The 21727-nt window shown below is 37.2% G+C and overlaps 1 protein-coding gene across 1 annotated transcript; it reads left to right on the plus strand.

Annotated features, from left to right (window-relative positions):
• Positions 1 to 1995: 1995 nt before the first annotated feature.
• ari-1 (E3 ubiquitin-protein ligase ariadne-1) lies at positions 1996 to 19700 on the plus strand. The gene is made up of 9 exons (XM_067093378.1): positions 1996 to 2387; positions 6697 to 6846; positions 7769 to 7834; positions 8491 to 8706; positions 10746 to 10967; positions 11179 to 11309; positions 13214 to 13418; positions 15016 to 15242; positions 16504 to 19700. Exons 1-9 carry the CDS (start codon positions 2166 to 2168, stop codon positions 16586 to 16588), a joined length of 1524 nt encoding a protein of 507 aa, XP_066949479.1. The 5' UTR covers positions 1996 to 2165; the 3' UTR covers positions 16589 to 19700.
• The last annotated feature ends 2027 nt before the right edge of the window (positions 19701 to 21727 follow it).

Genomic DNA, 21727 nt, shown 5'->3' on the forward strand with positions numbered 1-21727 from the left:
CTGGCATTCAAATTACAAGATGCAGGATGAGACTTCAGGAAATGATTACAGGCAAAGGTTAGTGTAACTTTCCCACGCCAAGGACAAACTCACGCCGAAGAGAATTCAAAACTTGGTCTGACTTCCAAGCCATAGACTTACTCGGAAATCATGACGAGAACGTCAAGCATGATAAGCGTTTCCGACCACCAAGGCCCACCAAGGCGAGTCACCAACATGTATCGGATTTAAGCTTAATTACTGTCTGTCCTGTCTATTGTTCAAATATAATAAATTCTCAAGTTATATGACATTAAGGATAGTGTGTTTCCTTCATTACGTGGCAGTATTGTTGCCCTGAAACGGGTTCCCTAAAGGTAAACTTGCAGTCTTCTGAAAAACCAAGGCTTTGCATCTATAAATCTAAGTATTCTGCCTCACGAGACTTGTTAATATCACCTAACAGTTGCAATGGTGAGTTAGAGACACAACGAAGCATTTGACACGTCAGCAAAACAAACAGTTTTCTTGCTAAGGTTAAAAGAAGGAAATTTTTTGGTAAAGTAGAGGAGAATTTCCATATTCCTGCTGAGGTAGGCCTACCCAAAATGAGTGTCAATTACAGAGAACTGTAACATATATACGAAAGCAACCTCTCAGTGAATATTTTCATAAAAATACTCCCTGTCTTATGCAACCTTTTGTAAATCTTTTTACCCCTGTGGATACTGTTTGGTGCAGAAATTATCCTCCATTTTACTAAGACTATTACAATGATAAAAAGGCATAAGATTCTCATTGGTTTCATTTTCTTTGCTATTGAGGCGAGGTCATTGAAAAGGAAATGTTTTATGCGTACTGTTTACTGGCTCGTTCTTGAAAAAACCTGTTTAATACACCCGCCTGACGTGTTACGAAAACCATTCTCTGTTCTTTTTGTTCCACCACGATCATCTTTTTCATGAAAAGCTGCATTTTTACAAACAAAATAAAAAAAACTTAGTGAAACGTAAAGCCCCCTGTAAGACTTCCTGAAGATATACGTCTATAACAACTGGATTTTGAAATTAAAATTTTTTTGAAAAATTGTGTTTTTTCAAGCATTTGAAAGTGAGGTAGAAAGCCAAGATCACTTTCTACGCCAGTGTTATCTTAGTACTATCAGAACTACAAAGGAACAGTAATTTGCAAAGATATTTCTACACCCTCGCAATGTGCTATAAACCAGTGAGGCAACTGTGTTACAAAGGTTTAATGTTAGCTTGAGGGTTACAGATTGTAATTATTCACCGCCTGTGCGTGTTTCAGAATTAGACTTACATCTTTACCAGATATTATTGCTCTTAGAAATGTCGGAGATGTAAATCTATCCGAGAAGAAAAGTTTCTGAGGGCAGATGGTGAATCTTAATTCTCGTGATTTTGGAACAGGAGCCGAGTTCTTGCTTTGAAATAAAATGAAGAATTGCAGGGCAGTAGCATAAGTCATATGAATTAATCGCATTCTGTGCATATATAATTTTTCACTGACGAAACACTTTCCGTTATTCATTCTTCCTTCGGAGTAGCGATAGGTGAGCAGCATTCTTTTTACATAATAGCTTTGCGGAAGGGCTACGATCCTATTAACCTAAAAGAACGACGCACGTCTTTTATGATCTACTTTTCATTGTAATATCTTCTTACATACTTCATCACATTTGCTCCTTGTACAATGAGATTTTAATTTTTAATAACTATTAAATGATAATCGTTCAGTTTAATTACGGATATAAATAAATGTCTTTGTGACATTAAGTGCCAGTGGCAAAACTCACACCTCTTAATGATATCCATAAAACCCGAGGAGAGATTTTACGTGACAGATCATTTCGATTAAAGCTCTGCTCGAATGTTTTGATGTGATTTGCTTAACACAGACACAGCAGACCCGTACCTGCCATTATATGGGTCACACGGCCCACCCCTAAGAGAACGCCACCGTCGGAAGGCCCCAGCCAGCCTCGTACGACATCCTAAAAGAACGACTCTTGTTTTCCAATGACGTCATCCACAACAGAAAAGAGAAGGAGGAAGAACTAGTAGTAGAGAGAGAGAGAGAGACGACAACACAAGGAATTTGCCTCCTAATTTCGCCGTCGAGGGGTTCGTGGTCCTTGAGGAGGGCCGCCGGCGGGAGTGTGCGACATGCAGTCCGACGAGGAGTACCTCTACGACTGCGACTCCGGGAACGAATCGTCGGGCGACGACGTGGGCCTCGAGTTCGACCTCGAAGGGGAGTCGGGAGGGAGCTGCGTCGGGGCGGGGAAGTACCGAGACACCGAGGACTACCCCTACGAGGTCCTGTCGACGGAGGACATCACGGCGCACATGATCGAGTGCATCAAAGAAGTCAACGGCGTGGTCAATGTGAGCATTTGCGCGGACGCCCGTGACGTCCGGTAGCCTGGCCTGGGAAGTGGGGTCTCTCTCCGCCGAGGGTTGGCAGGAACGAGGTCCCGAGGGTGACGTTTGTGGTGGTGGTGATGCCCTTTGTCGTTATGTTTATGGAGGTGTTGGTATTTGTTAGCTTGAGTCGTTGTGAGGATGTTATGAAATAGTCAAAGTTTACTTTCGGTGAATTTGGTTTTGGGGGCATTTTAGATGTAAGCGTAGGGTATGGCAAATTAAGGGCATGGCAGATTAATTTTTACCCGAATAAATGGGTAATTCGCTTTAAAGCACCACAGGTACATGGGCGGCATGTTGAGTACCATTCCTTTGGGGATTAACATAAAACCGTAAACAAAGGACGGTAAATTTCTCAGATTATTTCACCTGTATTGCGTAATATACACCCTTTCCTATATTCAGTCACCAACTTTTGATATTAAACTCTCTGCAGATACACGGACGCTATGTTAAGTACCGCCCCTTTCGGGGATTAACGTAAAACCGTAAGCAAAGGACGGTAAATTTCTCTGATCTTGGTAAATTTGTCGGATTATCTCGCCTGTCCTGTCTAATGTACACCCTCTCCTATCTTCAGTCACCTTTTGATATTAAACTCCATAATATACACCATTTCCTATATTCAGTCACCAGCTTTTGATATTAAACTCCGTAATATACACCATTTCCTATATTCGGTCACCAGCTTTTGATATTAAACTCCGTAATGTACACCATTTCCTATATTCAGTCACCAGCTTTTGATATTAAACTCTATAATATACAGCCTTTCCTATATTCGGTCACCAGCTTTTGATATTAAAACTCTGTCTCTGTGTGTGGAGCTCTTCTGTAGAATTACCGAAAAATGAAGTATTGAAAAGCATTTAGATTTACGTTTCGTTATGCTGATTTTGTATATTTTATGTCTTTTTACTAGGGTAGGTTCTCTTAGTTGGGTCAGACCACTCCTTCCAGGCCACTGCTTCCCTAATATGTATATCAGTACTTAGTCTTAGGTAGCTTTTTCCTAAGGGGATCCACAGGTTTAAATGGAGTCGTTGAATAGGGCTAAAGAAAAGTAAGTAACCGAATAGCACTTAGAGTAATAAGTTAAATATGCTCAAAACATGAGAACCGAGAAACAGTTGGTTATTTAATTGTGGGTTAGCCTATCTGGCTTTGCGATGAGTTGGAAAAGTATATAAACTTGGCCGTCTGCTTCATGTATGCGTAGCCTAGCCATGAAGGCTATTTCTCCTGTGGCTGGATTAATAAGAATTCTATATAGGCTATTGTGTAATTGTCCCCGAAGGTATCTCGTGTATGCTGTGAAATCATTCTTTGTGGATATGTTTGTCAGATAGTGTGCATACACAGTCCTTTCTTTTAAGTATTTATTTTAAGTATATTTATTGTATATTCTGTAGATGTTACTGCATTGCAGTGCCTTTGTAGTGCCCTCTTGTTGGCTTGTCAAAAGGGATATTTAACAATTAATCAGTAAGCAGATTGATAAAGAAACCTTACACATACTAGCCTAACTTTACTTACCGAATGGTTAGATGAAAAACCGTTCTGCTACTTAAAATCACAATATGAAGAAAATGATTCAGGGAGAGGAAAAAAGGAAGAAAGAAAGGCCATACTCTGCCCCCACTCCCTTTTTTGTCTGTTTTTTTCCGTTTTGGATTTTTTTATTGATGATAACCATGAAGCACAACTTATATATTTGCCTTACTGCTTCATTTGTGCTTTGAGCATACCTTAAGCCTTCAAGGCTTTTGCAGTGGTTGCAGTGGTTGTTATTCGTGGGATTTTTGCTCACATGAAGTTTTCTGAAAGAAGTATGTCTGTTCTATGTGTGTGTTTGCCTAGTACAGTATATGCTGTTCACATTTCGTACTTTTTTCCATGACCACAGGAATTAGCTTCAACTAAATTTAACTTGGTAATAAGGTAGTTAATTGGTGGTAGATGGGTGAGTTGGAGAAAATCCCCACTCACCTGCCATCACTGAGTGTCTTTGGCCACTGTCTTTCTATGCTCCTGCTGACTGCCAAGTTGAAGCTTTTTAAAAATTTTTTTCTGGATGTTTTGTGATTTTTCTGGTAGATGTGCCTAAGATGAATGAAAAGTGTGGGTGTGAAGGAAGCCAGGTTTGTGAATTCTTCATGGCCTCCATGTTTGTGGATGCCCACTAATACTTTTTCCTCTATAAAGTAGGATCTGAAGTGGTAATCTGCCATGTGAGGATTTGTGAATTGGTTCCCTTTGCTGTGGAAAATTTTGGGAATGAGGAGGTAGTGTCTTCAGGAAGAAATACTTCCTGTTTGAGACCACCAAATCCTTGTGGTTCCTTCCTTTGATCAGCAAGAGTAATTGCAGATAAACTTAACAGGTGGCCTCACCTTCTGAGTCTGGCATTGGGACAGGCCTCCCCTGTGGGAAACACAGACGGGAAACCCGGCCATTTTGCCCTGCAGATGTCAGGTTACCTACAAAGATTGTCATTTAACTTGTACAGTGAAAGTGAGCCATGTTCCGTGATTGATGTCATAGATTGGGTCTCTCCAATCAGAGCTCCTGTTCAGTGGATCGTGGATTTCTTTTGTCAAGACAAGATCTTGTCAATCTTAATGGCCCAACTTGGCCCAAAGCCAAGTTTTCAGCATGATGGCCATGGGTCTTTCTGCTTCAGTAAAGTTATCATAGTCATGAGGAACTTTGAACAGTCTTGCCCCCTTTGGGAGCTTAGGCACCTTATGATCCCATGGGGAAAGCCTTGAACTGAGATCTCACACTCAGGCTGTCTTCTTGCTACCCTTAGCTCCGTGAAACAGACTGGTGAATTACATGACCTTGAACATCTTGTCTGGTACTCGAAGGATTGGGAATCATTTTTGTTCTCTTTTGTTCATAAGTTTGTGGTGATACCTCAGAACCTGTTAGTTTGTAATGAGAGATATGCGACCTCATCTGTTCTCTCTCTTTTGGACTTTGTTGGTGATGCAGATGAGATGCTTTGATGCCAGATGCAAGCATGAAACTACTTGCATCACCTATAAAGGACCCAACCAGGTTTATGACTTTTGGCAAGGTAGAGTTGTTTAGTTCATGTTAAAGGTTTGACCAGACCAGTGGTGTGGGACTGTTACACTTGAACCAGTTTTCAGAACAAATCTTTGGAATCGAACCACATTAGTACAGTTAATAAAGGGCTGGGGTTTGGACTTTTGTGTCAGACTAATCTTTGGTAGTACAGTTAATAAGGGCTGGGGTTTGGATGTGTCAGACTAACTTTAACTACTTTCTACCCAAAGGATGTTGCCCACAGGTCCCTGGGATACCTTCTCCTTGGGACCTGTGGTGGCTGTTCAGTGTGTTGTGCCATCACACAAGCTGCTCTCAGACAGAAAAGCATCTTGTCTGGGTATTTGACCAGATTTTAGTTGCCTTTTGATTGTGTCACCCCTTATAGGTGTCACACTTGGTTCTCCAAGGTTTTCTTTTACAAATGAGATCTTGGTAGCATTTCACTTAAGCCCAGTGCCCTATCAGTATGTCATCCCAATGTCTTACCAAATACAGGCAGTCCCTGGTTGTCAGCGGCCTCAGTTATCAGCGATCCGGTTTTAAAGCGCTTGTCTAGTGACGACAACAGCTGGATTTTCGGTGCTGACATGCATCGATCTCCGCTTATCGGCGCCGATCCCCACTTAACGGCGGCACTGATAAGCGCTGTTATTGCCATTTTTCGGTTATCTTCACCCCCACCAATAATTGGGGACTGCCTGTGGGAGGCTTCAGGAGTCAGCACTCCCCTGCTTGCTATTATGACCAGGAACGTTACAATGCCCAGGTGGAGATTTAGCTCGCCAGTTAAGTAAGAAACAACCTCCCACCAAAGGAGTGAGGCTCTTACAGTATGGTATATGACCCTGTAGGGGAAATATGTTGTAAATAGTCAATGGTAGATGTGTATAGGGAATTTTATACAAATAGTTTTCTGAGAAATAATTTAAAAAGCTTGATAGTATTATCTATAACAAAATTTACTGCAGATTTTCCTCTTTAAGAGCTTAGACATGAAATACTGTAACTACGTAATCTCTTGACAAAGGTTGTTAGTATTCGGTAATATTTTCGTTTTGCACTTTTTGCACTGGTGACCATTTTGTTGACGCATTGATGAATTTGATTAGTTGTACAAGCTGTACAGCGTTTTAGATGAGGCATTGAAGCTGTCTACCTGAATTTAATACAATGCTTATTGTTCGTTTTGCAGATACCTATCACAACTACCCGAATATTGCTCAACCATTTCAAATGGGACAAGGAAAAGCTCATGGAACGTTTCTACGACGGAGACCAGGAGAAGCTATTTTTAGAGGCTCACGTTATAAGCCCGTACAAAGGCTCCTGTAAAGCACAGAAGGTAATGCCATACTGGGCCATGTGGCCCAAATTTCATGTGTTCATCCCCTCTCTCTTTTGTAGGTAATTTTTTTTATTTGAAATGTCTGTGTAGTAACTTTTTTCCATTTATCATTCAGAAAAGTAGAAAAAGGTTTTACGTACTTTGTAATTGGGACTTTAATTTATCATAAGCCTACTAAATGGAAATTTTGATAATTGGTAATGCCCTGTAGGTAATTATCTGAATTGGTCCCTGGAGTGTTGAAGGCCTAGCTTGTTCCCCAAAAAGGTAGCTATGTGAGTTAGTAAAAAAGTAGTTTTGATCAATTGTAAAGTTCTACAGTTTTCTACATAGCAGCACAGGTTTGCTTCTGAAAGCTTAGTCGTCAGGTTCCTCGCTCTTATATAGCTGTGGTTTGTGCTGTTCGTACCGTTAAAACTAAATAATAAAACTCTCTTTGTCATTTTTTCATAGTTACAGTTCATTGTTGCAAAAAGAATTCTCTGTCTCTGCTGGTTTATTACAAGATACAGATTGTGTTGCATTTCCAAGTCAAGTATGAAGGCACAAGTATTTTAGTGCCAGTTCTTAATAGAATTGCCTCACTAGCCGAGCACTGTGCCACTACTTTTTTTCTAATTAGCTTGACTTACTGAACTCGGCAAAGAACAATATTTTGTTAACAGCGTTTCATAAAATCAAAACTATTTGGACTAGATGTTTTATGATGTAGGGATTGCACTAGAATATTGCATCAACTTTTTTTGTTTTTCTAGTTAGTTTGACCCACTAAACCTGGCAAAGAACATTTTGTTAATATTTTATGAAATCAAACTGGTTTTGACTATATTTTATGTTGAGATTGTATTTAAATATTTTCATTAGCTTCTATTTAATCAAATTTACAACTATATTTTGACGAGTACTTTCTTTTCCACAGGTTTCAGTGAAGACCAGCAATGGAATGGAAGAGTGTGAGATATGCTTTCTCAACATGCCCTCTGCCGTAAGTACTTAGGTGGCCTTAGAGTTATCTTTCGTTGAGTATTTGCTAGACTTTCACCTCATATCAGACTAATATCTTTTTTTTTAGTCCGCGAGTATTTATTCACATATTTGTGGTAGAAGTAATGCTTAAGTGTTTGACAATTATTTTTTTTAATGTTGGATTAAAGTTATACTTGTGGCACTGTGTTGTGCCCATCCTTGGCAAATTTTTTATTGCCCCTGAACGGGAAAAGTCATTGTTCTGTAAATAAAGGGGAATATTTGTTGTTCTGTATATGATATACAATATCTCTTTCTGCACTATAATAAAGTGGTTGTATATGAGATTGTCTTTTAAGCAAACTGGTGTGTTTATTTAGTGGGACTGGAATATGCAATAACAGCCTTTTATTTGCATTGTACTAACTCAGCATATGCATTCTTTAAACAAATTTAATCAGTTTGGCATAGTTTGCAGGTTCTGCAAAAGACCCACTTCAATTTAAACAGTGCATAAAAAATTTTTGGTGAACTTAATTTGTAGCATTATTCATCATTCTTTTGCTCTTTAAGAAGTTACAGTCATTGTTTTCTCAGCTAAATTACAAACCAACATTCTTTTAGTTAGCCTTTGCCTAAACACCTAATAATGGGGACATGCAATTTTAATTACAGATGATGACCGGTATTGAGTGTGGACATCGCTTCTGCACCAGCTGTTGGACAGAGTACCTCACTACAAAGATCATTGATGAAGGGATGGGACAAACTATTTCTTGTGCAGCTCACGCTTGTTCTATACTTGTTGATGATCAGACAGTGATGCGACTTATAACCGATCCCAAAGTCAAACTCAAGTACCAGCACCTTATAACAAAGAGTTTTGTAGAGGTAGGAGAAGTCTTGTTGATAATAATAGCATAGTTCACTGATGACATAGAGTCAGTTGACTATTTATAAGAAGTACGTATCTAAGTGCGTACTAGATGGAACACTTCTGAAATGTAACCGTGTACAGTATTTGTGTAAATTTGCTCTGTCAAGGCCAGGTGTAACATTGGCAGAACCTAGATTATGGGCAACACTCAGCACTTTTACTTCATGGTGATGAAATAGATTTTCATAAATAAAATATTCTGTATTTGATGGCATATAAGGAGTAATGTATATAAAGTAAAGCTATTTTCTGGAAAAATTAAGAACCCCCATCTCTACACCAGTCTTCCGAACCCCCTACCTAAATTGCTGTTTGACCATTTACTTTTTTTAAAGCTCAGTCATTCATTTACAGACATCTCTTGCCCCTTCATTCTCACATATTACATACTTTTTATTTGAAACATTTGAGCAGGATAGTCTCCCCCTACCAATGGGTCTTGTGTCTGAACTGTTACTCTTAGTTCTACTCTGCTTTTATTTGTTTACACAACATCAGAATACACGTTTTGGGACATTCAAACCAAATCAGGGCTTAGTATGATTGTTGGTATGTATAAAAAATGTTTCATGTTAGAATGATCACAGTCATTGCCAGAAATATTCAAGCAGAATGTTGTGGACAGTTATATCAGGAGAACATAACCTCCAATTGCTCAACTCGAAAACAAACAACAGAAGAAATCAACACAATAACACAGGTGCTCATAAATGACTTTCCAGTTAAGAAAAGTGGGACAACCTGCTGAACTTGAATAAACGGTATGGAGAAGTGGCCAGCCAAGACTTGGTGAATTCCCACTTCCACCCCTCCTGGTCTCACGACCTCATTTCCAGACTGTATAAAAATTAGCTGGTATATTGATAACTGCAGGGGGCCAGGTGGCTCATGCTTCATACTCTTCTGCTTTTAGACAAAAGCGTTTAGTTTATGGACATTAAAAAACCATGACTATAAGCACAAAGGTTTTGTATTGAAAACACTTGTGTTATAAAAGATCAGTTTTTACGTTGTACAAATAAAGTGAAATATAAAATACAAGATGTTTATAGCTAACACATTGCAATACTTAATAAACAGCTGATTAACCATTCTTGGTGTGAAACAAATTTTTTTTTATTTTATTGTCTTTCATAGGTGTTACAACTTGATTACCATAGTAACCCACATGTGTATTCATGAGACCGCAGACACTAACAAAACAGCTTAGTGGTTTGGTACCAAGGCAGTTTCTCTCTCTCTCTCTCTCTCTCTCTCTCTCTCTCTCTCTCTCTCTCTCTCTCTCTCTCTCTCTCTCTCTCTCTCTCTCTCTCTCTCTCTCTCTCATCATTCTGTGGTTGTTTCATATCATTGATGGTGGTGGTGTTAGCACTAATAACAGCGATAATGTGCAGTTGTCATTTTGAAGATTTGTCATCGTCAGAAATAAGCTTGAATTAAGTGTTAGTAGTAGCAATGGGTGTAAATGTGGAAGTCATATAAACATGACTATGACAAGGATTATACTCTGGACTTATTTCTCCCTAGCGGAACTGTTGCTCGTGTAGGTTGGTCCCTGTAGTTAGGTTAAAAAAATTGTCTTTGAAGCCTGACCCATACACTAGTATATACTGTAATATCACTTACATGATAAGAGACAACCCTTAGGGTGATCTGGTTAAGCTAATTTTAGATAACTAAAAAAGAGAATATCCTTGCTTTCACGAACTTGCTTATGGTTCATTACACAAGTACAAGGATTATGTAGGAATTAATCCAGGTGATCTTCAGTGTTTTACTGCTCAAATTAGATTTTAAAGCACTAAAATGATGAGATCAGTGTGTGTAAAACAAAACTTTTTCCAAGGTCACTCCAGGAACTGAATGAGGAATACCCAGAAAATATTTGGATAATTGATTACAAGATTTAATCTAATTTTTGAGTATTGAGTAAAGCTAAGTTACAATAGCTTATGATGTGGAAGCTCTGTTCTTATAACATTCTGTTTTCCAGTGTAATCGACTACTACGTTGGTGTCCTTACCCAGATTGTAATTATGCCATCAAGGTACAATATCCAGAGGCACGACGAGTCATGTGTAAATGCAGGAATGTGTTTTGTTTTAACTGTGGGGAAAATTGGCATGACCCTGTGAAATGTCACCTGTTAAAAAGTTGGATCAAGAAGTGTGATGATGATTCTGAAACCTCCAATTGGATTGCTGCTAATACCAAGGTTGGTTTCTTTTTTTTTTGAAGGTCCTGACAGACTTTGAAGGTAGTTTTTAAAAGGTTTCAGGTATTGTGTTAGGTTCCCATTTCATTGGTCATCCTCACTAATCTAACAGACATTTATATTGATTATCATTTAATGAACTAATAGAAATCTCATGGGGTGATTAATATCGTGAAATTTGGCCTTTCCTTAATTACATTTGTCTTTCCAGGAGTGTCCAAAATGTAAAGTTACCATAGAGAAAGATGGAGGGTGCAATCACATGGTTTGCAAGAACCAAAGTTGTAAAGCAGATTTTTGCTGGGTGTGCCTTGGGCCCTGGGAGCCACATGGTTCGTCTTGGTGAGTTCCAATATTATTCAAGTAACAGGAGGCTGAAAATATTAGCTCCTAGTCAGTGCATTACTGTATGTGAGGTACAGTAATTTTAAAGGTATTTAATTTTGTCTTTGTATGAGGATGTTTTGAAAATGCATGGGAACTATAAAGATGGTAAAGATAATCTGCCTTGAGTTGGAAAATTTTTTTGGTCAGTTTTTACTGGAAGAATAAAGGGTAGAAGTCTCAAATTTTTCCTCATGACATGAATAGACGTAAGCTCTGTGTATGCCTTCATGTAAGTTTAAAACTAACAGGTTGTGTTTCACCACAAAACCATCACTCATATAGAGCTGGCCCATGATTTATGCAGGATTAACCTTTGCTGATTTGAAAATTTGACTTGAAAGTATTAAAATAATAGGAAAACGAGGAAGTTCCAAAATGGAACATTTGAATTTGCTGTGAGGCAACAAGCACTTTGCACAGGCCATGTGAATGAAGTTGTTTATATTCACAGTACAGCACCTTGTAGGCTGATTCTGCCTCTTGCCCCACAAGAGCCGGCAACATCAGCCTTTGTCCAGCATTTGTGGGATAATGTCAACACTGCAAGAAAGCAGATAAGTTATAAAAAAATCTTGAACCTCTGGAGCTCCTTTCATGACATTATTGAAAAGCCTCAATATGATGTAATTCTTGGCATTTCTTTTCAGCCATGTTCATGAATTTAATTGCTCACTGGATACCTTTCACATGTTTATTCTCTTTGCGCTTTTTTAAATTTTGTATCATGTTTTCAGTTTATATTGCTTTGTTCATTATTTTCCTTTGATGTATTATCCTTTGCATCCATTGTTAGTTTTGCAGTTGTATAGAGCAAGAAGTTCTGCTGCATGATATTTGTGTGTATACTGGTTTATGTCAGATTGAAAGGTAAGCCTAAAGAAAATATAGTCTGGTTGGCTTTCTTAGGCTTCTCTAATCTTTGCTTTTAAACCTTGTAATGTTTACATGCCCAGCCTTGACTAGAAAAAAAAGTATACCTAAGTTTCACCAGACCACTGAACTGATTAACAGCTCTCCTAGGGCTGGCCCAAAGGATTAGATTTATTTTACGTGGCTAAGAACCAAAAACCCTTACCTTTTGCACCCTGGATGTCCAAAACGGGTGTGTGCACCAAAGCTGACATGTTTGAAGTGAAGAGATAGGATTCCCAAACACTGGTGGGTTCCAGTGCTTGTCGTGTGGCCTAAATCTCACATTCAATTCCATTCCCAAGCACTAGACTTGTAGTCTTAGTCAAGATGGGCCAAGAGTGCTGCTGATGATGTGGGTGTTACCTCCTTCGTTGGTGGCAGTCCAGGAACTTTGTTATTCAGTTGAGGTGTCAAAAGGACATCCAGTTTGTGCCAGTTATGAGTTATGGGTTTATGGTGAAGCTGATGTAATGTTGTTAGAGGCAGAATTAATTTTTCCACACATTATTTATAATCAAAGTCCTGCCTCCCAATCCCACCATTTTCCTGGAAGCTACTGTACAGTCATTGTACCAACTATGAAAGCTGAAGCTTTTTGTTTCATTGGTTGTAAGGATCCTTGAGGCTCTTATGAAGTATTGGCAGCTAACAGATAATTTTCTCTCAAATCAGGGATCATGTTTAGGATTCTTGAAGACCAAGAATGTGGGCTTATATAAGTACAGTAATGGGTTTGTATGAAAAAGTTGATTTGGTTTTAATAAACTTGTAATAATTGAGTTTGAAAAAAAAATTATTTTCTTAATAAATATGTAAGAACCATTGACATGCCATTTGAGTAGAGTAAGATGAGAATATACTTGTACAAATAGAGGCAGAAAAATGTACCTCCATCGTATGTTGTAGATTTTTTTATGTTCACTTATTAAATCCAATTTCTCCATCAGGTACTCTTGCAATCGATACGATGAGTTTGAGGCTAAACAAGCACGCGATGCTCAAGAGAAGTCAAGAGCTGCCTTGCAGCGTTACCTTTTTTATTGCAACCGATACATGAACCACATGCAGTCTTTGAAGTTCGAAAACAAGCTGTATTCTGCTGTCAAGGAAAAGATGGAGGAAATGCAGCAGCATAACATGTCTTGGATTGAGGTAAGACTCTTAGTTTTTATGTACAGGCAGTCGCTAGTTATCGGCGGGGTTCCGTTCTGAGGGTGTGATGATAACCGCCGACTTTCGGCGCTTTTTTGGCGATTTTCGGTTATCGGCACCTCTTGTTAGGTATGTATCGGTGCCGATCAGCGGAAATCGGCGATTTTATGCGCTGAAAATTGCCGATTTTCGTCGCTAGACAAGCGCCATAAAACCGGATCGCCGTTAACTGAGCCTGCTGTTAACCCGGGACTGCCTGTATTGCTTATGAATTTTTTCTAATGAAAAAATAACATTACAGAAATTAAAACTAAGTTAGGAAGTTTTCCAGAACTGCAATTGTGATGTGTTGTTCACTTTATTTCACAGATGAAGTTAGTGTGTGTGTCTTTGTGACTGATTGTTCAGTTGTTGGCCGAGACAGTAGTGTTGCAACCTTTGATGCAATCGATATTAATATATTGTTTTCCTTGAATATTTTGTACAGGTTTAATGAAGCATCTCCCAGCTTTATTCTTTTAAATTTATGGTTACTGTTGTATTTCTTTATTTTGTATATTTCTTTATTTTGTACAAATTACAATACAAAAATCTCATCGTCCTTTGCGTGTGTGTGTGTGTGAGTGTGTGTGTGAGTGTGTGTGTGTGTGTGTGTGTGGAAGCAGGATTACTCTATTCAGTTTTTCGTATTTATTCAACCCTTTTGAGGTTCTGGGTGGTGGGGTTTTCAAAACTTCTGTCTTAAAACTACCCTTTTATTGGTTGGTGAAATTTATTTTTCACGATATAATGCTGGAACATTCGTGTTTTGGAGCTGAGTAATTGTACACCTTTGAGTCCTTTGGGATATTTGTCTTTTATTCATCATCTGGAAGAAATGAGAGATGTCACCTCAGATTTTGGATGAGAATCCCTTCACTCTTTTTGACTATGTTAGCTAGGTCTCAGTAATAGATAATCTGTAGTTATACCTTTCACTCTGCCTTTCCAACTACCATTTCTTTGAGGTTTGATGGAGGGTCTCATCTAACTGTGCCTAGAAGGCTTATTATAGAAGAACTATAGTTCTGTAAGTTCCACTGTTTTGTGAAGTTGCAGTACCTTTATGACTTAGTTCCTAGTTCTAGAAGGCAAGCTTGGAGATACCTTTTTGACTCCGTGTCCTTTGAATGTAATCTCCAATCATTTTTCTGGGAGAGACCTCGATTCCACTCTTTTAACAGACAGGTTTTGGAGTTAAAACTATCCCCATTCAGGTTTGGTAGACTGGTAGATACAGGGAAGGGTAAGAGTGAACCACTATATTTTTTAGGGTATACTGTGGATTTTCATTTATAAACTGATAGTCCAACTAAATTACTAGAAAAGTAAAAATTAAATTTTCATAACTCATTCTTCACATGGAGTGTTTAGTTTAATCAGTAAGAAAGTGGACTCATTGGCATTTTAATAGGAAAATTATCAGTGTAAAATATTGTAAATAAAGCCTATGTCAAACTTGTGCAAATTGTCACTGTATTTTAGAAATAACACTAGTTATTGATGAAAACACCAAGAAGAATAGTATTACATATTATAAAAGTTTTTATTTTTTCAGGTTCAGTTTTTAAAGAAAGCTGTGGATATTCTGTGTGAATGCAGGCAAACTTTAATGTTCACCTATGTATTTGCATACTATCTTCGAAAAAACAACCAATCAGTTATTTTTGAGGACAACCAGAAAGACGTGGAGAGCGCAACAGAAACACTTAGTGAGTATCTGGAACGAGACATTACCCAGGAGAATCTGGCTGATATTAAGCAGAAAGTCCAGGATAAATATAGGTAAGCTGATAATCGTTTTCGTTTTGCTTTACTCATTTGTGTGTTTGTAATGCAGGTGTTTTTCGTGGAACCCATTAATCATTTATTTGCTTACTTTGTGGTCCTGAGAGTTTCCTAGGACCATAAGACATGTTTGTCTGACAAAAGAGGATAGTCTTAGTCCAAAGTGCCCCTGGACCTCAGGTGTTTTACGTGGGGTGGGAGGAGGAGACGTTTAAAGGCAAAATCCATAACTACTGTTGTCAGGATAGTTCCACAGCATCCTTTATCAGCCCATCCTTTGCTCTTTTCACAGTCAATAAGGAAGATATATTTTATGTAATAAGGGCTGTCCAGCACTATTTGCTTAGAACCAGAGAATCTAGGGGTGGCTGCACGCTCATCTGTTTCTCTTAACAAGGCAGTGCAAAAAGTAGGCTTAAGGTAGGTCATCTTGAGAGCTTAAAATTAACAGATTGTAAAGTGCAGCAGTTTATAGAGTGCTAGTATACTAAAAATCAGAACCCTCTCCACTTGTGTTGCTTTTAAACAATGTGGATGTTTCTTCTGTTTTAAATGCAGATGTTGGCAATACCAATCCAGATTTACTAAGATTTTTTGGAGGGATTTAAATATCACATAGTTGAATTTGTATGAGTTTGGACAGTTAGCAGTGGTAGGTCAAATTTTACTGTTGGGAACCATGATCATCATCTACTTCTTTGTAACTTCTCTCATTCATTCATGTTGGCATCCTAGAGAAGAAGACTTCTGGATTTAGTAGCCTTTTACGTCTTACATGAATGGTAAGTACACTCATTCTCCAATCCAGAAGATACTTCACAATTGCAAGTGACTTTCTCTACACAAAAGGTGTCCAGAATTCGACTTCCAAGTGCTGTCTTGCATCTTACAGGTGTATGTGAATATTGAAATATTAAACAGCTTGGTCCTCCTCCCACCTAAATTGACATTTTGGCAACAATATAATTAGTGAGGCACCTGCATCTTGACACTACCATTCTTCTGCTTGTTTGGCAAAAGAATGTTAGGTTAGGGGCTTTTATGTTATTGATGGATTTATATGAAAAAACTGTTTTGATGTTGTAAAAGTTGTTTTGAACTTTTAAACTGACTAGCTATTACATTATAAATTAGTTATTTAGTATTGCAAACCATGAAGGAATGATAGTTTTAGGACTGCAAGAAAAGAATTCTTAGCATCGTTTACTGACAGTTTCTTTATACATTACCTAAAGCTGTCACACGTGTTTACTTCCAGGTACTGTGATCAGCGACGTAGAAAATTACTTGAACATGTACATGAAGGATATGAGAAGGACTGGTGGGATTACACCGAAATCTAGTTAAGAAAGATGATTTAAAGTATTTATAGTTTTCATCAGTCATTGAATTGTTATATGATGTGATGTAGACTGAAATATTGCCACCAGAGGCAAGGATGTCGTGACACAGGGCTGTGTTAGTTATGCAAGAGACCAAATTTGAAAAGAGAAATGGCTTACTTCAGTATGTGTTGTTATACTTATGTGGTGCTGGGAAGTGCCAAGCATTTCTTGCATTGCATTGGCAAAGCTTGATTAGCTATCCCTTCCATCCTTACATCCTGGTCACCACATTGGATTACCATTCAAAGTCTATGCATTAATGAGCACGATTGAATCCTAAAAGTTTAACATGTAACGGTGAACCTTGTTAGTTCTTTTTCCAAAGGAAGTTTAGACAAGTTGAAGTTAGGGATTAAAATGATGCTTTTGGAAAGACATACTGTACTTGCTTCCGTAGTGTTCAGCATAATGCCTTTTTGTGGTCAGCAGAAGCTGAATGCTATATTCAGTTAACTTGAAATATTTTGAATAGAACTGACATTGTTTAAACAATGATGAGAATTATACAGAATACATTTCCAGAAGTTAATGTGTCCAGAATGAATCCTGTTCTTTATGCTATTTGTGGTTTTAAGTGGAAAATGTGAATATTTGGCCTTTAACAAGCTGGTCTGATTGCAAGCAGTTGTATATCTTATTCTGTAAAGAACTGTGGCAAAACAAATATTCCATCTTTCAGTATAGTTCTGGATGACTATGACCAACACTTTGAAAAGATTTTCCCCACGGTGTTTGGGGGAAAATGCATTTACTGCATAGACACTGTTGCACACTGTGACACTGAAGTCATTTAAGCATAAAGTGTTCTTTTTTTAAACGCCAACTTTTCACCAGTGAATAAGACAGCCCTACGGAAATGAAAGGGTGTACTGAAAATCCCTTAAGGAAGCGTTTGGCTTGCCACATTCAAAGTACATTGATAAGTTTGGTGTTGGTGTGAACATCTTGGGAGAGATTGGACATTAACTTGGTAACTCGAAATTTATTCCATGGAACATCCTCAAAAGCCATACAATTCTGAAGCTTATTTTAAAAAGAAAATACTTTTGAAGTTTCATATTGCAAGGCAATGTAAAAGAATGTGGAATCTTTGGTCTCTCATTCACGTTTTTCTTTTTCTTTGCTTCGAAGAACATTGTATTATATTACTAGAAAGTATATTGCTTGTGTTTAGTAATTATGGATGAATCCAGTCAACCACCAGAACTGCAAATAACTTTTTTTGTGTGGTATGCTAGAAATTTGTAAGAATGATTTTGCATTCTGGAAAAAGTTATGATATACAGTATGGGGTTGAGTAGGCAACTATTACAATAGAATGGATATCATTCACCTAGTATGATCTGATGTATGAAAGTAGTAAATAACGCAGTAGTGGAGTTGATGGGTTTCATCCGTGCTGAGTTGCCTATGATTTTATTTTTATGTAGGTATTACAGTGTCGATTCAGATTACCAAGCTAAAATGCAACCAACTTAGGCAGAACTGGTAAATGGCTTTAGGTCATATTATGTTGTCAGTGAAAGGTCTCGAGTAATGATGAAAGGTTTATTTGGCTGAATTCAAATGGTGGTGGAAGTTCTGTACATTTTCTTAGTGTTCTTTACTGTGTTCTAGACAATAATGTCGATTTTTCAAAATATTCCATCCAACTGGAATGAAATTTACTCACCTGTATGGTGAGTTGAAGAATCAGGTAGTTTCTGTGCAGCTAAGATGTATAATGGCAGTGAAATAAGAGAAAAAAAATCGGGTGAGGGGTTTCATTATTCTAAGTCATTTTTAGGATAAAACATTTTATTGTTGATGGTGATTCAAGCTATAAATACCGCTTGTTTTTTATAAATAAGCCTTTACAATGGCTAACTCAACTTTTCACATATTTCACCCACTCTAAGATATCACTGAATCTTACTTTTATGTTAAGTGGCCCTTTTAAATCCTTTTTAGTTTTAGTGAGACTAAAAAGGAACTTTACTATACCAGTGGTATCTCTAGTTAATCAAACTAGTAATTTTATTGATAATGATGTCTGTTACAGCCTTGTTTAGGTGAAGTCATCTTTATTAATGGACCACAACAGTGTACACACTTTGTTTCTTGCCCATTTTTCTATTAACTGCTTTGAAAGAGAATGAAAAGTAGTAAACTTCCATTACTGTTTGAATCTAACCGAAAAACCTGTGATATTGCGAGCTTGATGGCCAGTATTGTAGGTGTTAGAAATGCACTCGTTGTGGGTTGCCAAAGGAATGACAAAGATAACCATAAAGAGTAAGAACAAGGAGAGTGGACTGTTAAAGAACTACTCGTGCTCCTCGGCGGAAAGAGGAACAAGAGATTGTGATTACAATCAGGAGAGGGGATTGTGTTTTGACAACATTGGCTCATCAGTGCAACAGCCTGTACATTGTGTTACTTAGATATATGCCTTATCTGAAACATGTATATAGACTGTATAGAATAATGGAAATGGGATAAGCAAATAGGATGACTTTGTTAGATGGAAAGTAAATTAATTTAATGTTATTTTTGAAGTACGAGTCTCTCTCTCTGTCTCCGTCTGTCTCTCTCTTTAACCGAATGACCATAAATTTTGCATATTGTCGATTCTTCCGTTGACTGACTAAAGCATCCTCTTTTGCTAATCTCCGAATTAGTACCGTGTAGTCAAACATTCTGACATCACTGGATTCCCTTCCATGGTGCATGCAAGGGGTTAATGCAGACATGCAAACATTGCCAAAATGCAAACATCAGCTATTATATTTTGCTCGCAGCCTAAATTAATGCCGGATGAGTTTTAGGTGCCATGCAGTTTGTTGGTTTTCAAAAAGATTGTGAAACGATGAGAATTGTATGCAGTCAGTTTCGAAGCAAGGGCGTAATCCGGGAACACCACATCTCCATCAGTAGTCTTTTTATACATATTTACACGTATGATGTAGGAGGGTTTTTGAGTTGCTTTCCAGTAGGTTGAAAACAAGTGCTTAATTTGGTGACACATGTTAAAAAAAAAAAAAAAAAAAAAGACTAAACAGATGTAAAGACTGGTTCGGTTCATATGAAATTTGATGGGCATTGGAATGCACGGTAGTGAAATGGTGGTAAATGAATATCTAAAATTTTCATGGTCAATTTTTGTTATGAAATTTTTTATGACTGTTGGTGGAGCAACTGTTGAGTTTTCTTGTGGAAAATCTGAAGATTTGGTTGTTACCAGTGTCCCCTTTTCCTTAAATGTAGGAAAAAGGTAACATTAATTCCACCTGTTCCTTATTCTTTTTACTGTATAATCTGTCTTCAGTGTTTAAAATATTGTAGATGTGAGTTCTTAAAACTTCAAAGATTCGTTAAGATTATGACAGACTGATCTATGACTTATAAAATTTGCAAATTTTCAATTATTGGCCTAGAAATAGAATATCTGATTATGTGAACTGGCTTCTCTGTTACAAGATTTTTCACATAAGTTTTTATCTTTGGATCTTCCAATAACAACCTTAGATTTTGACATTCAGTGTTTGGTTGGGACTGTACTGTATCACAGTGCTAATATTTTGTAACCACTAACAAAAGTTTATTTTAGGATGATTTTGCTTTGAAAACATATACCTTCAAGCTCTCCAAAAACAAAGGAAAAATACAGAACATTAATGTATTTGTCAGAATTTGTTTATTCGTTATCACAGTAGTAAACTGCAGGATCATTTCCATTTTTTATCTAAAAATATTATTTCCTTTGTCTGCTGATGTTTGAATGTAAGATTGTTTATATTTCAGATTGTAAAGGTAAATATTATGTTATTTGAGAACGTAGTATTAATATATTTTATGGATCAGGAGAAATATTTGAGAATGTACATTAATATATAGTATATGGATCAGGAGAAACTTGATGTAATATTCTGTGTATATATATATATATATATATATATATATATATATATATATATATATATATATATATATATATATATATATATATATATATATATATATATATATATATATATATATATATATATATATATATATATATATATATATATATATATATATATATATATATATACAGGCAGTCCCGATCGATGCCTCATTTAGGTACAAATCGGTGGAAATTGGCACACATCGCCGCCAAAAAATGCCAGTTTTTGTCGCTAGACAAGCCCAATAAAACCGGGGCGCCGATAACCGAGCCTGCTAATAATGGGGGACTGCTGTATATGTATGATGTCTAAAGCAATATTTTTTTTTAATATTGTAATTATTTTAATTAGTTTAACAGAACCACTGTGTCACATTTCTACTCATATGGTTCCCGGGAAGAATTTCCTCTTTATTAAGTGGTGAAAATTGGAGCAGGGTGAAGCTAAATTAGTTTGACAACTAGATGGGAAGAGATCAGGTGTGGATGAAAAATAAGTCAGAAAGTATTGCAGCATCCCCTTCTCTTTAAATTTACCTTTGTTTCACTTTCAGTTCTTAGTTAAGAATAAATCCTGGGAGTGTTTAGCGGTGTGACTCAGTCGCTTCATTAAACAACTTTTAACTTCTTGAAGGTTCTGTGTTGGATTTCACACATTTCTGTAAAACACAAGTTCCTAACCTTATTAGCTAAGGTCTCATCTAATGAAACTAGCTGGTTCTTTTTAACAGGAATGCTTCAGTTTTCACAGAACTCTACAATATTGTCATATTAAAGTACTACTGTTATCCTGTCTTCATATTGGGCATACTCATCCAACTCGTGGGTATGTCATGAATACCACACATGATCATCCCCAGAATGCCACTTACAATTAAACATATAAATATTTTATGTGATTGGCCAGATATCAAAAACAGCTAATATCAAGTTCGGGGAATAAATCCCAGTAAGAAATTGCCTGAATCTCCAGCATTTTCAGTTTATCTGGTTGTGAAAGTTTTAAGAACAAACATTTTGGGCTGGACTATAGCTTTAAATAAAAATCATTCTAATATCCAATACCTTAATATGATTGATTAATTATACTGTGTTACAAGTACAGTACAGTACATGACACCATTATATAGTATTTGATGACACAATATTAAAATTTCCATACTTTTCCA

The sequence above is a fragment of the Macrobrachium rosenbergii genome, chromosome 50, assembly GCF_040412425.1.
Source record: "Macrobrachium rosenbergii isolate ZJJX-2024 chromosome 50, ASM4041242v1, whole genome shotgun sequence".
NCBI classification, from domain to species: Eukaryota; Metazoa; Arthropoda; class Malacostraca; order Decapoda; family Palaemonidae; genus Macrobrachium; species Macrobrachium rosenbergii.

What these genes read in the sequence shown, in the direction of transcription:
- ari-1 (XM_067093378.1), top strand. Translation starts at nt 2,166, where the DNA reads ATGCAGTCCGACGAGGAGTACCTCTACGACTGCGACTCCGGGAACGAA. An exon ending in TAACAAAGAGTTTTGTAGAG is followed by an intron (nt 8,707 to 10,745) that starts GTAGGAGAAGTC and finishes TCTGTTTTCCAG; the next exon opens with TGTAATCGACTACTACGTTG. An exon ending in GGATTGCTGCTAATACCAAG is followed by an intron (nt 10,968 to 11,178) that starts GTTGGTTTCTTT and finishes TTGTCTTTCCAG; the next exon opens with GAGTGTCCAAAATGTAAAGT.